This window comes from Sardina pilchardus, chromosome 15 (assembly GCF_963854185.1).
Source record: "Sardina pilchardus chromosome 15, fSarPil1.1, whole genome shotgun sequence".
Classification (NCBI taxonomy): domain Eukaryota; kingdom Metazoa; phylum Chordata; class Actinopteri; order Clupeiformes; family Clupeidae; genus Sardina; species Sardina pilchardus.
The window spans coordinates 17,265,120-17,282,428 of NC_085008.1; the positions used below are offsets into that span (position 1 = coordinate 17,265,120).

The 17,309-nt window shown below is 44.0% G+C and overlaps 1 protein-coding gene across 1 annotated transcript in view; it reads right to left on the reverse strand.

Annotated features, from left to right (window-relative positions):
* The window catches only part of rnf220b (ring finger protein 220b), a 50,882-nt gene extending 35,345 nt beyond the window's left edge, over positions 1–15,537 (reverse strand). Inside the window, exons 1-2 of the mRNA XM_062556543.1 lie at positions 14,880–15,537; positions 2,938–2,957 (exon numbers count right to left, since the gene is read on the reverse strand). Coding sequence (XP_062412527.1) covers positions 2,938–2,957; positions 14,880–15,537 — 678 coding nt within the window. The remainder of the gene's footprint in view (positions 1–2,937; positions 2,958–14,879) is intronic.
* Positions 15,538–17,309: the final 1,772 nt, after the last annotated feature.

Consider the following 17,309-nt stretch of genomic DNA (forward strand, 5'->3'; position numbering starts at 1 on the left):
CGGCCATTACGGGTAAGCGCCGGCGTTCCTGTCGTCTGAGGGCTTCACGGCCAGTAAGGGGGCTCGTTAAAACAGCCCTCCTCCTCACTGAGCTTTTATGTATACTGGCTAAGTGAGACAAATAAAAGAAAAAAAAAGCTAGAAGAAAAGGGGAAAAAAAGACGCCTTTGGCCCTCGGGCTCAGATGCCAGCCAGGGAAACCACATCCATTAGCAACAGACTACCTCCTAACCCCCTCAGCCTCCAAACTAAACCAGTTACATCTCACTGAGTCAAGAAAATCAACACGGCACCACCACACCTCTCACACTCAGCTTCCTCAGACACACAAACACACATACACACACACCAAAACCCCACACCCTTCAAACAAATCCAGTTAACCAGTCAAAAGATCAACACCGCACCTCCACGCTCTCCCCATTGCATGGTCCTGTATGGTCACCCCATATGGGTTTAGTGGACTGGGCTATCCTAGCATGCCCTGGCCTAGTTGGTAGGGGGACGAATGAGGGAGGCAATTAGCAGGGAGGGGGTGGGAGACATTAAACTCTAGATTCTCCAGGCTCAGACGAGAGGCTGGCTATTCTGCACCTGATCGACCTGCGGTGCGTGTGCCAAAAAACACTTTCCTCTGATCTCACTTCAAAGACAGCGGGAGGGGGTGGGGGTGGTGTGTGTGTGCGTGTACGTGTGCGTGTGTGTCTCTGGGTGTGTGTGTGTGTGTGTGTGTGTGTTTGTAGAGGGAGATTCAAAGCATGGGGAAGGTGGACTGGGAGATCAGGGATTGAGGGAGGGGATTGTGGATGGCTAGAGAGCTACAGAACATCTCCTTATCCCCTGAGCCTACAAATCACTCAGACAAACGCAGAGGGCAGGAAGGGCAGGCAGCGAGTTTAAACGGTCATTACTGTACGAGCGAGCAAGACACGCAAGCCCTCGGTACACTCTACACATGGACAACCGCTGCCAAAGCAGCCTGTGATGAATAATGTCTATATAGGCCTACCCTTCTTCCCTTCTCTTCTCTCTCTCTCTCTCTCTCTCTCTCTGTGTCTGTGTGTGTGCTAATGTTTTGAAATGTTTCACCTACCCTTCTTCTCTTCTCTCTCTCTCTGTGTCTGTGCTAATGTTTTGAAATGTTTCACCTACCCCTCTTCTCTTCTCTCTCTCTCTCTCTCTCTCTCTCTCTCTCTCTCTCTCTCTCTCTCTGTGTGTGTGTGCTAATGTTTTGAAATGTTTCACCTATGCTTTTAAGGCTGTTGAGATTACTTGTTGTTTCCTACACCCAGATCCACATCTGACCCTTCCGATCAGATAATACTGATGCATTAAGGCAGTGTACTGTAAATACGGACTTGGTCTGTCCGTACAGAAAGCGGCCACTATGTTGCTATGTTAAATGGATTTGAAAGATTTCACTTCATTAGGTAAACAGCGCTCGCTCGTCACCCCTCTCTAACCATAATCGGCAGTGCCCAGATTGCTTTTAACATGGTACACAGAAACAGACCTGCTATGAATATTGGTTATGTTGTTTCTGATTATTTCTCATACTAATGCATTAACAGTTTCTGAAAATTCCACTTTTCATCGCCAAACAGATCCTGTGTTTGTGCAAAACCTCCACTTATTAATGCATATGCATGAATAAGAAAAGTGTGGTTCGCCATTCGCTTTGGACAAAGACGTCTGCCAAATAGCCATAACCATAACCATAACCATAACCATAACCATTCGCCACTCTTGTGGCAGGCAGAACGCACTTTCCTTCATGTGTCATCTGTTCGTACAATGCCATGTTTTTAAAGCACATCGCAAATTATTCTGGAATCAGACAGTGAAACATTAGGAAATCTCCCTGTGAGTATCTCTGATTTCCCTGATCATAAAGACTTTACAGGCATTGGTCCACCAGTTTACAACTGAATGCATTGTCCTCACATACACTGGGATTCTGCTCATATGCATTCCCCTCTTACCATCCCCATGCATATGAGATCAGATACACATGTAAGCCCACATACTGATCACAATTGACCTCTTCTGGCTTACCAGGTCCTTACAAAGACTTCTACAAAGACTCTCTCCACCAGACAAGTCAATCGTGTGGGGGGAGAAAAAGGGCCCCTCACATCTTCCTGCCTGGGTGGCGATGATGAGGAGAGAGAGAGAGAGAGCGACGCTCAGGAGATCAATGGCCAGAGTCTGCGCCTGCTGGTGCTGGCTGGCTGTCGGACACACGGCTTGTGATTTATGGCGGCGCGGCGCTATCTCTCTGTGGGCGACGGTTAAACACAGGCAGCCTGTTGCTCTCGTAATGAGCAGGGATTAATAGCGTCTCCCTGACTCTTACCCCCACCACCACCACCTCTACCTCTGTCTCTCTCACACACACACATACACACACACACACACACACACACACACACACACAACACACACACACACACACACACACAGACACATATCTCTTTTTGTCCCTCACAGGCCCTCCTAATTAGGCCCGACACCAGGGCCTATCAGTCACCACAGTGAAGAAGGCATCTCCAAGGAGACGGTTAAGTGCTGTTGGCACAATGGACCTGCTTTACTGGCCAGGCACTTAGGGGTGGTTAAAGACCAACCGATGACCACAGACAAACATTTTTATTAGTTTAGGATGGTAGGATTAATAGGATTTACACCAGACAAACAAAATGAAAACTTCACCAGCCTGCTATTTTTTGTGTGCAAATAACGCACACAAAATAAGCACTGCAACCATTCCATATAGCAGCTACAGTAATTCAGTAATGGATCTCACCCTGATCTACTACAACCTGACCCACAGTCAGTGTGTAGTCAGTTGCCCTCACAGTTCAGTTGCACAGGTCAGTTGTCCTCACAGATACTACTGTTTTCCCAAACCACTACCCCTGTTCGTGCACTGATTACATACAAGGCTGTTGACTTATCTTCCATGTACAATACCATAATGAGTCGGACACAATACAGAGGACATCTGTAGTTAAATTGCTACACGATTTCATCTTCTCCATTGTACGCGCATCTATTGTTCCAACAAAGAGAGATTGTATCTCACATGTTGCTTACCCCCCCACCACACACACACACACACACACACACACACACACACACACACACACACCAAGCAAACACTCCCCCTCTCAGTATAAATGACGGATGCCACGCATATACGTATGCTAACACCCACACAATTACTGCCTGCCTTAAATAATGAGGGTCCTAAACCTGTCACCAGTAGCCCAGACAAACAAGAGCGGTAGCCCTGGCTCAGAGCTGTCTCTCCTGCGATTTATGAGAGGGCTGATATGATTGGGGGATATCAGTGGGGCCAGATAGGCCTGTTGGGGGGGGGGGGGGGGGGGAATGCTACGCCTGGAGGTTGGAGATAGGCAGCGCCCTAGAGACAGACAAGATCAGTCAGAGCCAAACATGGGTTTGTTTTACGTTCCAGTGCCGTTTTTTTGGCACCTGTTCATAGAACCATCTAGACACATATGCTGAATAATGTTCCCATCTCCTAATCTGCCTCAAGGACAGCAGAACAAGACAGAGAGTTCCCCCACATCCATACGGTGGATTGGAAATAGATTCAGAAAGGCATGAATTACTATCACTTTTCTACAGGTGTCTATAGGAAAGGGAATCATGATTTAATAAAGGTCTTCATGATTATGTGTCAATAGGTGAAGGGGAAAAGTAGCAAATACATATGGTCTCCTGAATGCTGCAATAACAATCTGTGGAACTACTTTCTAGTGATGGCTTGGCCTCCGCTGGGTCTCTGTCACGTGACTGCAGAGAGAATGTTCCGGCCTCTGGCTTCCGCTGCTGTTTCTGTGTGTGAGAAAACAGCTTCAAAAACAAGAACTCATCTTTCTTGATGTCAAATGGCCCATGCGATCGCCCACGTAGGGACCATCAAAGATACAATAAACCTCTTTTAAAGGGCATGTAAACCTAAGCAAATTGCAATTCAGTTTGGCTTTTGCTGGAAAGCTGCCCATCACAACTTCAAAAAGATACTGTAGCAACAGAAGTCAGATGTTCAATCACTGAGGAAGAAGATAAATAGCTATTACTTTTGGTATGAAGTGTGATGCTTGATTCAATTCTCTACCAGTTACAGTAACTCCTCAGCAATACCTCATTTACAGTACCATCATGGTAATCTTTTTTATTTATATCCATGGACTACACAAAGCAACAGGATTTATCAGCTGTCTGAACATTCCTGGAGCACCCCTACCAACATTAGACAGTGACGTTATACCAAGAGCAGCTAAAACCACAAAGCAAGGCCATATGCACCATGATTGATAGATTGCCTGAATATGGACACAACATGGGCTGTGTGTTTCTCTCCACGCACTTTACCATCCCCGCCGCCGTAACAGGTGCACCTGCGTGATGTTTCCGTGAGGACTTATGTGAGCCACCCACTCCAAAGCATGCCTAACAGGCCGTACCTGCTCTTGAACACTGCACACATCTGCCACGGCCGGCCTCTCGTGTGTGAAGTTCCCCGGTTCATCAGTCTCTCTCACTGGGTGGGATTTCACTGCTCTTTATCCGATTATGCGGGAGAATTCCCCCAACTGCAGATGCAATCACCCGTTTTGATAAGCAAGGCTCCTCGTTAGGCCATAGCTAATTCAACACCCCAATCGTCTGGCAGGAGTATTATTATGCATGCAGCTTTGTGTACTAGGGATCACTTTTAAATTAGCATCCGAGGAGAAATGTCTCTATTCTTGGTGCAGTTTCATTTGCGCATTCTTAATATGTCAAATGAAGTACTCTGCTGTAGAAAAACCTCATACAAACAGACTATATGATCCGAAAAATCCAGAAAATGTAAACTTTTATGACAGACAGGAGTTGTGTGTATAAAGATGACTGACACAACGCAAGGTTGAATCTATTTTCAAAATATATGGACTAGGTGTGTAATGGATTAAAGTGAGGGCATAGTACACAGCAATAGGAAAGTTAACCAAGCCATTGTGAGAATTAAAAAAAAGTCAAATTCTAGACATCTTTGAAGATGCAAATCTACTCTACAAACTGAGAGAGAAAGAAATACAGAGGAAGCTAGAAAGAGAAAATGCAGAGGGGAGAGAAGCAGGAAAAGAGAGGAGAGCAAGTGTGATTCTATCACTCTCGCCCCAGCCTTAGAAACAGCATTGAAGGACCACTCTCCATCTACCTCTGTTATTGTGTCACTCATAGCATAGCCTGACCCCAGAGCTTCACATCCATCCCCAAGGAAAACAAACAGGACTCGACCGGGCCGAAGACATCTGCCTTTGGAGAGCAGCGAATCAAACTGTTTAAACAGCTGTTGGGTCCCGCTCTGCTTTTGAACATTTTGGAAGGCAAACTTAGAAATAACCTCACAGTTTGAAACAAAGATTGGAGGGCACACATCAACAAATATAAATACACACAATCCGCCAGTTACATGAAAGGCCCCATGTGGTCAGATAAACTGCTCGGACGACCTCCGGGAACATATTTATCAGAAGTAAGTCCGTCTGGACCGAGAGGGCAGAAAAATACCACAGGGAGAGAGGGAGAAGGGCCATTTTGTGGGTCTGAGCAACCCTATGTGAATTTACAGCCATCCAAGATTCCAAACGAAAGGGAATTTGTCTTTTTTTGTGGTTTTTTTTTGCACGTACACAGTGATTTTGTTGTGGTTAAAATGTGGTATTGTGTTGTCAGCGCAGAGGCAGAGAGGATATCTCACGTACAGGAGATCTGGGGGCCGACGGGATTAGGGGTATTTTGTTTTCAAGCGTCAATTTACATCTAGAAGCTCAACCAAGTGCAGCCAAAGTTCCCTTTATAAAATTGTAGGGATCAATTGTATAAAAAACCTTTTGGAGAGGCCTGTTGCCTAATCTAACTGGATAAAGTAGGAAAAGCAGCTTCCAAGACCCCAAATCAGCTTTCTCTTGGCTGGCTGTGGAAGCCATTCTCCACTGTGAGAGCTTTGCTTAATGTTTCTGCTCCAACCCTAATCCTTATATGTACACACATAGAGACACACACTGTCTCACTTTTCTCTTTCTTATTCTGTCTTTCTGTTTCTCTCTATCTATCTACAGTATATCTCTATCTCTCTCTCTCTCTCTCTCACACACACACACACACACACACACACACACACAGTAGGCACATACACAACACACACATGCATTAATATGAACGCATGAATTTGCACACAAACACACAAGCTGGTGCACATTACCAGCACTGCCAGCTATATGGATTCTTATCCCCACTTGTTTTCTTCTACACCTGTCTCCTCACTCTGCCTCTCGGCTTGGTTTGTCAATCAGCCAGCGATGTGCCGGCGCCACAAACGCAAAACTGAGCCAAACAATCCAAACTTTTCCACAGAGAAGTTCACCCGCACGAGCCAGCCTTGATGTGTATAAAAACCTTCCACAAGAAGCATCCCTCCTCCACCCCCCTTTCCCCCCTGTCTGTCTCTCTATCCATCTCTCTCTCTTTCTCTCTCTCTCCCTCTCTCTCTCTGTCAGCTGAAACACTGTCAGTCATTATATTTTTTTTAGTGATGACTGGCCTCCTCTGATCCCCGCCGGCACACAGGCCTCTCTGTAGTGGCTTTCATGTCGCAGGCTCTCTCTCCTTTGTACCCGGGAGACGCTTTTTTGATGCCCCCCGCCACCGGCACCTCAAACACACCTGAACCGCTCCGCTCCGCGCACACACACGCACACACGCACGCACACACACACACACACACACCCACCCCACCTCATTCTAGGTGCGTCGGTTCCCTGTCCCGTCCCGCTCGCGTGCCGAGTGCCGGCCCCCGCACCATTGGCCAATTACACGGCGGCATAATGAGCCTCCCGCGCTGCGCTGCGCTCCTCCACAGCGCCTCTCTGCCTGCCTGCCTCTCTGCCTGCCTGCCGCTCTGGATGACACCTCCCCGCTCATTTGTCAACAAAGGCGACAGCTGGCATGGGGGCGATATTGAGCTGGAGGTGTCGTGCTCCCTCTCTCCCTCTCTCCCTCCCTCCCTCCCTCTCTCCATCCGCCTCATCAGGCGCCGTCTCTCTCTCTCTCTCTCTCTCTCTCTCTCCCTCCCTCTCTATGCTCTGCTCGTTATCACTGATGGCTTGTCTCTCAGGCTGAGAAAGTTTGGGGGGAGCGTCTCACTCCTGCCTCTTTGTCAGCTCGTCTTGCTCACCTGAACACTGGTCCCGCACACAGACACAGACACACAGACACTTGTCTGTAGGTTTTTTATGGCGTGTGCCATCGTTGGCATGTACTGAGATAAATTAAATGTGATTACTGTAAACGGACAGAGATGAGATGACGATAGGATTACAAGATGCTGCTCCTTTCATATCGTACCATATGATCAAAAGGACAAGCTGACAAATGGTACTTCACAAGGCGTCTTTGTACAGTGGGTACGGGTTGAGAATGCACCTTCTCCCGCGGGACTCCCGAAGAGATCCCGCAGTGCGTCAAGCCGATTTTTTTCGAGGCTAAGGCAATGTACCCAAACAACCACCAGGTGGCAGAAAGTTTCAACTGCATTTAATGATGAAGACCGCATATCCGTCAATAGTCGACTCCTTAATCTCACTGAATCATTAAAATGAAGGTGATGACTGGCGAAATTATTCAAACGACACTTCAATGAACCATTGTTGAAATGAATGAAAATGGTTATAGAAATCGCCTACAGCCAGTGTTATAAGAAATATATAAGTAATAGTTAAAGTCTTCTTCCGTATTAAACAGATAGCCTACGGGACGCTCTTTGTTCCGTAGGCTATTTTAAGGAACTACTCAATGCACACACACTGGGTAAACTGGCGCGCTACAAACATTAAAATGTCAAATCATATTTATTTCTCTTTGTCGCCATGATATTGGGGGAAACGCGGAGAGGCGAGATGGTCAGTCCTCGTATTTTTTCTTCGCGTTTCGTTATAAGAAATATATAAGTAATAGTTGAAGTCTTCTTCTGTATTAAACAGATAGCCTACGGGACGCTCTTTGTTCCGTATTTTAAGGAACTACTCAATGCACACACACTGGGTAAACTGGCGCGCTACAAACATTAAAATGTCAAATCATATGTATTTCTCTTTGTCGCCATGATATTGGGGGAAACGCGGAGAGGCGAGATGGTCAGTCCTCGTATTTTTTCTTCGCGTTTCGTTATAAGAAATATATAAGTAATAGTTAAAGTCTTCTTCTGTATTGAACAGATAGCCTACGGGACGCTCTTTGTTCCGTATTTTAAGGAACTACTCAATGCACACACACTGGGTAAACTGGCGCGCTACAAACATTAAAATGTCAAATCATATTTATTTCTTTGTCGCCATGGTAGGCCTATTGGGGGAAACGCGGAGAGGCGAGATGGTCAGTCCTCGTATTTTTTCTTCGCGTTTCGTCATAAGAATATATAAGTAATAGTTAAAGTCTTCTTCTGTATTCTCTGCCACATTCGACAACAGCATTCAAGTTCCTTCTCAGCACGATGACGTGACTTTGCTTGCTGTTGGCCCAGATTAGAACAACATGCTCGAATTCACCAACAGAGTCGCGGCAACGTTGGTAGATACCAGTGATGCGTGAAAAGTAGCCTAGTCTAACTTAGTCGTAGCGTCATTGAGCTATGCAAAATTGGTATCTCATATGCATGTAAAACAATAATATAGCCTATATTGCCTAATTATATATAGCCTATAATTGCTCAGAATTTGGGAAACATGCATTTAGTCTACCTTTTTTTTGTTCCGTGTCAGCATTCATCCAAAAATGTGGCTGTTTGACTCAACATTGAACATAATTAGCCTAGGATTTTCCTATACAAATTCTGTTTCAGCCGTTCCTCACATGAATGCCTTGAAGCTCTCCCAAGCATGAAATGCAGGCATAGAATATTATTAAGAAACTCTTTATTAACGTCTTCATCAATGGACCAAAAGTCCATTGCTCCGCGATTATAAATTGCAGCGAGATGAAACCTTTATTGCACGACGTGGGGAAGAGCAGACGTGGGGCTTTCCAACGAGCCACTAGGCCTATAAGTTGCGCAAGGACGCACATATTGCATGCTCATACCAATTGTAGGCTATATGCCTTGACAAGGGCGTAACTTTGGGTCTACCATTGGGGGGGTTAAACTTGCGGCATATTTATCAATGTATTTATTTATTTATTTAATAATTTTCTTGTGCAAAAGGTAACACGCTAATTTGCCGTTCCTTTATTAGAAATACATCATGATGATTTAGGCTAGGCTAAGCTGTTCACTTGACTGTTTGTGCCATAATGACACAGTAGTTAAATTCAGTGTGCTCACATGGACCGTCTTGTGTGTATAAAGTGCGCGCCTGCACTAGCCCTATGAGCCCTAAGCTGTTTTAAGGGCATTTTCAGTTAGAAGCATTTATCCTGGTCATTGTAAGTGCCATTCACACATGCTACATATTGGGGTTTTTTTTCAGCACAGTCTAGGCTACCCAGATCTATACATGTATTAATACTTGCATTGATTTGATTTAGATTTTTAAATAATACAAATTTAAAAAGCATACTATACACATTCTTACATTTTGACATGTATCTCACCACAGCAAGCTGACAGCTCGACATGACTTGCATGGTTGTGTAGGCCTGTCTTGCAATAAGAACCATATTGGGTATAGCCTACTTTGGGGCTGAGCAATTTACAGAAATACGTGGTGTGTGCCTTCCAGAAATAAATGGCAATTTTTATTTAGTGATGAGAAATTACTTTTTGACACTTTTTGTGCTGCATATTTGCTGATCTGAACAAATTTGGATGCAATATGAGTCTTGAATTGGATACCATACAGGAGTTTGTTAGGATCTCAAAACCGTATTATGAACGTGACTTGCCATAGAGAAACTGAAACACATGATAACATTGGATTATGAACATAGGCTATTATGCCACACAAAAACATGGGGTAAGTGGAGCTAAATGAAGTTATTATTTTGCTGTCACTTCGTCTGTTTTATGGCCTAGAAGGTTCTATTTGGTATCTGTGAATAGCTCTAGCTCTCCTCTTTCATCTGACATACGTGCCATATCTTTCCGATGGCGGGTTCACGTGTAATTCAAGCGAGAGTAGCCTACTGGATGCCTGGGTGAATGCAGAGCAAAGACTGTACATATGATATACTTTGATTTAACTTCATGATTTTATTTTAGTTTCATACTTGATCGTACAGACAAGTGTCTAGTCTCGTTGGAAAGCCCCGGTTCTGCTCTTTCGTGCAATATAGGTCTCATCTCGCTGTGACTAATTATCCCGGAGCAATGTAACAGAGAAGAATGGGTGTGTTTTTGACGCACTTTGCGTCCGTCGGGCTCATAGGGCTAGCCAGCCAACTCCAGTCAACAAATCATCAGCTAATTTAACAGCTAACTTAGCAATAGAATAGGGGTATACCTCCATTTGGTCAGGATTTTTCCTATTTTTGGTTGGTGTCAACCAACAATGAAAAAATGCTGTCTGGCTGCCTTTCAACGTCTTTTTAATCTTCCCACCTGAGTTGAGGGCTTTATCCAACCATTCATCCCAGCGACTGCGCAAAATAGCCTAGTAAACAAACTTTCGTTAGAGAACGCAGGTTGGGTAATACCAAGTAGTCGGTGGGCAGGGGGGTACATTTCAGAATATTTAAAAAAATGATACTATCTTGCTGGAAAATGAAATGAATAAAGAAAAGAAACGAAAGTTATTCATTCAGAATATTTTATAATTTGATAATAATTTTTTATTATTATTTTTTGATTTGATATTGGGGGGGTTATATTAGCTGGATCTGATTTTTGCGGGGGTCATAACCCCCCTAACCCCCCCGCAAATTACGCCTATGTGCCTTGATGACATTAAATTAAGAAATATTTCCTGATTTGGGAAACTTTTAGTTTATTTTTCTTTCCATAATACCATTCGATCTTGCTGGAAATTATCAGACTTGAGAAACACGCATTGCATCGGCAACTTCGCTGCTCAGTAGACGATTCTGCCACTTTCTGTAGAGGCCAGCAGTTCGAGATAAAAGCTGCAGATCATAGACAGAGAAAGCATATGCTCTGAGAACAGAACACAACTGCATGTCAAGTGTAGCCGAGGGTCTGTCTACGCAGAAACAACAAGTGCATTTCTACATGTTCGTGACAAAATGTGGGGGATAGAATCGCGTTTCAGTGGGAATGCTGCAACGTATGTCTTTTTCTTCTAAAGACAATTATGTACGATATAAATGACAATTTATTTTTTTTACCGACCCGACCAAACATGACCCGCATATCATTAAAAATATTTTTTCTTGACCCATAACCGCGGGTGACCGCGGGTGACCGCGGTCGCCCGCTCGATTTGGATCAGCCCGCGCATCACTGGTAGATACGGATGCCTGCTCTTCAGAGCCATCACCACAAAGGAGCACTAGAGCCTGGTGCAAAACCACCAACTGGGATGGATCGAAGGGCAAGCAAGCACTGCCACACAACGTCAAGACCTTTGTCAACACTAAGCAGAAAGTTTCCTACGATGGGGAGAAGTGGCCGCAAGGACTGCATCGATAAGATCAACGAATGCCTTCGCAAGCCCCGAAACCCTGGCGATACATTTTCTTTCCTTTAATTCAATAAAACATTGTTTATCTGAAGAACTTTTCCGAGGTTGTCTTGTCTACCAAATCCTAAACTTAAATAGAGTAAACATTTTATCTTATGAAAAAACTCTTAGGGGGAACAGTTAGGCAGCCCTTCCTCCATTATCGTAGTAGGACTATAGGCAATTTATTAGAGGGGTCAAAAAAAACTAATAAAGTAGGCTAGACTAAATGTGTCACTTTAGTGATTGGCTCTTTCAAATGCAAATTAGGTGGATGGGCTTTTGAATGGGCCTGCTGCAGGTGAGCGGACAAATCCTACGAATTTATTGTTTTTAGAAAGTGCCATTATCATTGCCATATTCTCTTAAAACATAGGCTATATATTTGAAAACGAGTTGATTAAAGGCTTCTAATGGTGTCTCTATAATATGATAAAAGCAGAGATTGAGATGTGTGTTTGGAACAGTTTTTCAAATCCCCCGGGGGTATTTAGACTCCAGGGTGTTAAGCACTCATTCACAACTGTCCCATCGCTAAATGCTCTCTTGTGTTGCGTGATCACACAAGTATACCTGTCGTAGTGTGCTTTTAATTTGATATGCCTAATTATTATCTCCGCCAAGGATATAGGATGAACAAAGTCTATGGATTTGCTATCCAGTAGCCTAATAATTAGGCTATGTGCCACGTCCGATTTCGCAAGTGGTGTAGGCTACATTTAAAAACAGACAGCCGCCTGTGAGATCCATTTCATGAAGAGCATTATTGTCTTGTGCGATCATTCCCCCTCCCCCACACTCGTCTAACCAGTTCACTACATTATAGCCTATAGCCTATGCGGCAATGAGGACGACACTTGAGCCCGACACTATGTCAATGTAAAAATGTGTGTGAGTGCGCGCTGAACCACGAATTAACATATTAACTTTTCTTTTCAGCAGACATCGCAAACATAAAAAGAATCTCAAAACAGGAAATCTTTCATTTCTTTTAATAAATCGATTCATTTTGTTTTGAGGGGTTCCGGATTGGTTCTTCGACTGGGTTTCGAACCCCGGTCGCTGGCGTACGATACCTATGCTTCAACCACATGCGCCACAACTAGATGTGAATTTCGAGAGGCTTTTTTCGGAATATGTAGGCCTACTTGAACGTCGCCGTAGCCTACTTGAACGTCGCCGGTTAAAATGAACAAGCCTCCGTTTTAAAATAGCTTAGGCCTACACATTTCTAAGTATTCCTAGCATGTAAATGTTGCCAAAATGTCCATCTTGTCCATCTCTTTCGTCTTCGCCTTGACGTTGACAATAATAGCCTATTCACGGAAATGCGGTCTTGTAACCGTAGCCTAATGAATTCATGAATTAATCTAAGGTTGCCTTTCGAGTAGCCTATTTCAGGTTGAATTGAAGGCTATTTCCTTCTGATAGGCCTATAGGTTTCTAAAACCATTTTCATTCATTTCAACAATGGTTTATTGAAACGTCATTTGATTAATTTCGCCAGTCATCACTTTCATTTTAAGGATATAGGATGAACAAAGTCTATGGATTTGCTATCCAGTAGCCTAGCCTAATAATTAGGCTATGTGCCACGTCCGATTTCGCAAGTGGTGTAGTAGGCTACATTTAAAAACAGACAGCCGCCTGTGAGATCCATTTCATGAAGAGCATTATTGTCTTGTGCGATCATTCCCCCTCCCCCACACTCGTCTAACCAGGTCACTACATTATAGCCTATATGCGGCACTGAGGACGACACGACACTTGAGCCCGACACTATGTCAATGTAAAAATGTGTGTGAGTGCGCGCTGAACCACGAATTAACATATTAACTTTTCTTTTCAGCAGACATCGCAAACATAAAAAGAATCTCAAAACAGGAAATCTTTCATTTCTTTTAATAAATCGATTCATTTTGTTTTGACGGGTTCCGGAAAGGTTCTTCGACTGGGTTTCGAACCCCGGTCGCTGGCGTACGATACCTATGCTTCAACCACATGCGCCACAACTGGATGTGAATTTCGAGAGGCTTTCTTCGGCATATGTACTTGAACGTCGCCGTAGCCTACTTGAACGTCGCCGGTTAAAATGAACAAGCCTCCGTTTTAAAATAGCTTAGGCCTACACATTTCTAAGTATTCCTAGCATGTAAATGTTGCCAAAATGTCCATCTTGTCCATCTCTTTCGTCTTCGCCTTGACGTTGACAATAATAGCCTATTCACGGAAATGCGGTCTTGTAACCGTAATGAATTCATGAATTAATCTAAGGTTGCCTTTCGAGTAGCCTATTTCAGGTTGAATTGAAGGAAATAGTCCTTCTGATAGGCCTATAGGTTTCTAAAACCATTTTCATTCATTTCAACAATGGTTTATTGAAACGTCGTTTGATTAATTTCGCCAATCACTTTCATTTTAATGATTAAATGAGACGGATATGCGGAGCATTTCTCTCCCTCTCCGTTGACCAAAACGTTGCTCTGGCATCTCTGCTGTACTGACTGAGTTATAGGCTACGTCGAGTGAGAGAGCTGTGAGGTAGGCTGTAAACATTCGAAAACTCGGGCGGTCTATGTTGCCCCCTTGCGGTTGCAGTTTTCCCGTTGCTTCGGGAGTCCCGATGTGCGGGAATGAAAGGAGCATTCTCAACCCGTACCATCTGTACTACTTACACACAGAGAGAGGACCCAACAACTATGAGAATGAACACACACACACTCCCAAACACACACACACACACACACACACACACACACACACACACACATGCAATATCTTGCCAATTGCACACGCTTGTCTCTCTCTTAGCCTTGGCCTATCAATTGTCAAAATATAACATATAAAACATCTGTGAATTAAAATATGGAAAGAGCCAGAAAGGGTCCCTCATTATAGATGATTATTGTAATGGCACTGTGGCTATATTCATACAATAGCTTATGAATGTCATGAAGTTTTTCAATGAAATAAAAAAACACTGTTTCACAACTCAAGAACCACTTTGGTAAATGTATGCTTATACTGTAATATGTAATATTTACTTTTGTAAATGTATGCTTATACTGTAATATGTAGTGTAAACTCTATGTTATATAACTCTAAGCTGCCACTCCCGATGAGATGTGAGCAGAGTCATGTAAGAGTGAATGGTGGTGAATGGCGTGCTTGAGTGGTGCAAGGGTGAACACTCACAGAGCTCTTTCCGCTCTTCTGGGCTGGACGAGGCCTCTCCGTCCGACAGCAGACCCGACATGGAGTACAGCTTCTTCCCAGCGTCCTCGGCAGGCTGCCGCGAGCCTGGTGAACACGAGGGCACGTGAGTGCCCACGGTGAAGTCGTACTCCTTACCCTCGACATCGGTGTAGCGCAGGTGGGGAGACGTCTCGGGCTCCAGGCAGGCCTTCAGCCTCTTGGCGGCGGGGGTAAAGGCAGAGTGGTAGGAGGCCCCGTCACGCTCCTCCGGCGGGGAAGAGAAGGGCCGGAAGGCGCCTACCCCACCGTGGTTGAGCATCCCCAGGGGGGAGCAGTCCAGGTTGGGAGGGGCGAACTGGGGGTGGAGGTGCAGAAGGGAGGCAGGGAAGTCTCGGCCGGGGAAGCCTCCCGGCATGGCCCCCTGCCGGTGGTGGTACATGGAGGTGAAGGTGTAGGCGCCTCCGCCGAAGGGCAGGTGCACGTCCTTCTCCATCGACACGGGCACTCCGAACGGCCGCGGAGGCTGGCATGGGATGGAGGCATCTCGGCCAGCCTCTGCCGTGGAGGCCAGGACCATAAGGGCAGGGGACGCCAGGGGGTTGGGCAGGTAAGAGGGGCTATCCATCTTGAAGGGGGCACGATGGAGGTCCATCTGGATGTGCTGGGCCCAGCTCTGTGAGCAGGGGAGAGAGGGAAATGGAGATGCCAGCGCCCGGCTCCAAGAATCAAGCTCAAACAAGCACATCCAGGGACACTGAGGTTATTTGGAGAACAAGAAGAAAAGGGGGAAAATTGTTAATTTATGTTGATTCTTAGTTTCAGGATTTGTGGTATAATGAATGTTAAAACTTAAACTGTTTTAGAAAATACGACTCAAATTGCTGATGTTTATGTATGCTTGAAAAGCACGGCCATGTGCAAAAACCTAATGTTTTCTTTCCAAAGTGTTGAAGATTTATGCAGATGTACTATGTCCACAGTGTTTTAAAAAATCACCAAATGGTGGGTTAATAGCCCAGTTTTAAAACCAACTATCTTTCATCTGAAAAAAAAAAAAAAACTAAATCCATATAATCATAAAAATATCTTTAAACGATTGAAAGGTGAAATAGTGGCAATCTCTTGTTCAAAACGGAAATTGGCCATGTGAAAGTCTTGCCCTCCGAAGGCATTTTATGTCAATTACGCGCACCAGTGGTCACCGATTCTGTAAGGGCTTTTGTAAGGGGTGTCGAGAGGTGAGAATCTATATTAGAGTACTTAACTGATTGCTAGTTGTTGTGAACAGACGTTTCTCGCATTATAATTCACAATTATGAATAGTTTATATGAAAATCTAAGAATTATATAATAAACTAGAAATAGACACAGGCAGCAAAAGACATGTTGTGAATTTGGCGCTTTCGTTTTCCAACCAACATAATATTCTATTAAATAAATGACGTATCTGCAATAAATTATTTAGGCAGGAAACAGAGTTCCAATATTTGCTATTTAATTTCAATCTAAACACACATAAAGACCCATACAAATTCACTCAGACCAAAACGAATTCAACAGAAAAGTGTTACTGTGGCTGAAAATTCAGTTTTCAAAAACATATCCAGTGATATTAAATTATAAGATATAATATGGAGCAATAAATTGTTATCATTGTTATATAATAGCAAATATATAGATCTCATCTTATTTGAAATGTGATTTTCTTATTTTTAGAGGAACTTCAATAGAGGTTTTAAGTGTCCTATGTCTTTTTTCTGCCATTCAGAAAATATATTCAGCATTGAGCTTTTCAGTTATCGCTACAAGTTTGTTGTCCCCAACATATTAGTTTGGCTATTAATAAACTAGTGTGCACGTTATCAGTTTCAGTCATGTAGTATTATCTATGATATTTCAGATATCAAACATATGTATATATATTTGTTTTTATTAAATGCTTGCTATGTAGAATGTAGTCATATTGTGTAGATAAATTGGAACAGAACAACTTCTAGAAATCACTGATAAACCATGCGCTCTCACAACATAAACTTCCATGGTAAAGAAACTAATTTATGTTCGTGCGTTTCAGCCACCTACAATGCAGTAGCTCGTTTGCCATAAATGTATCCACAACAACAAACAAATTATGCCAATTATGTCAAAATCTTACCCACGGGATGATGACAGGAGTCCCTCCAGATATTATAAACGTCTTCCGTCCCTTCTCAAAACGTACCAGTTGAGATTTGTTCGCGGGGGTCCGATACGTCGCGCGCAGAGTAAGTGATAGCGCTCACCTTTGATTTGAAATAAAAACGTATGAACCTTGCAAACATGAGGCTTCACTTGGGTCCTGCGCGAAGGAGCTGTGGCGAGGTGGGCTGACACGAGAAGTACTACCGCTCAACGTCGGTCCTCTCTGAGAATGACATTCTCTCT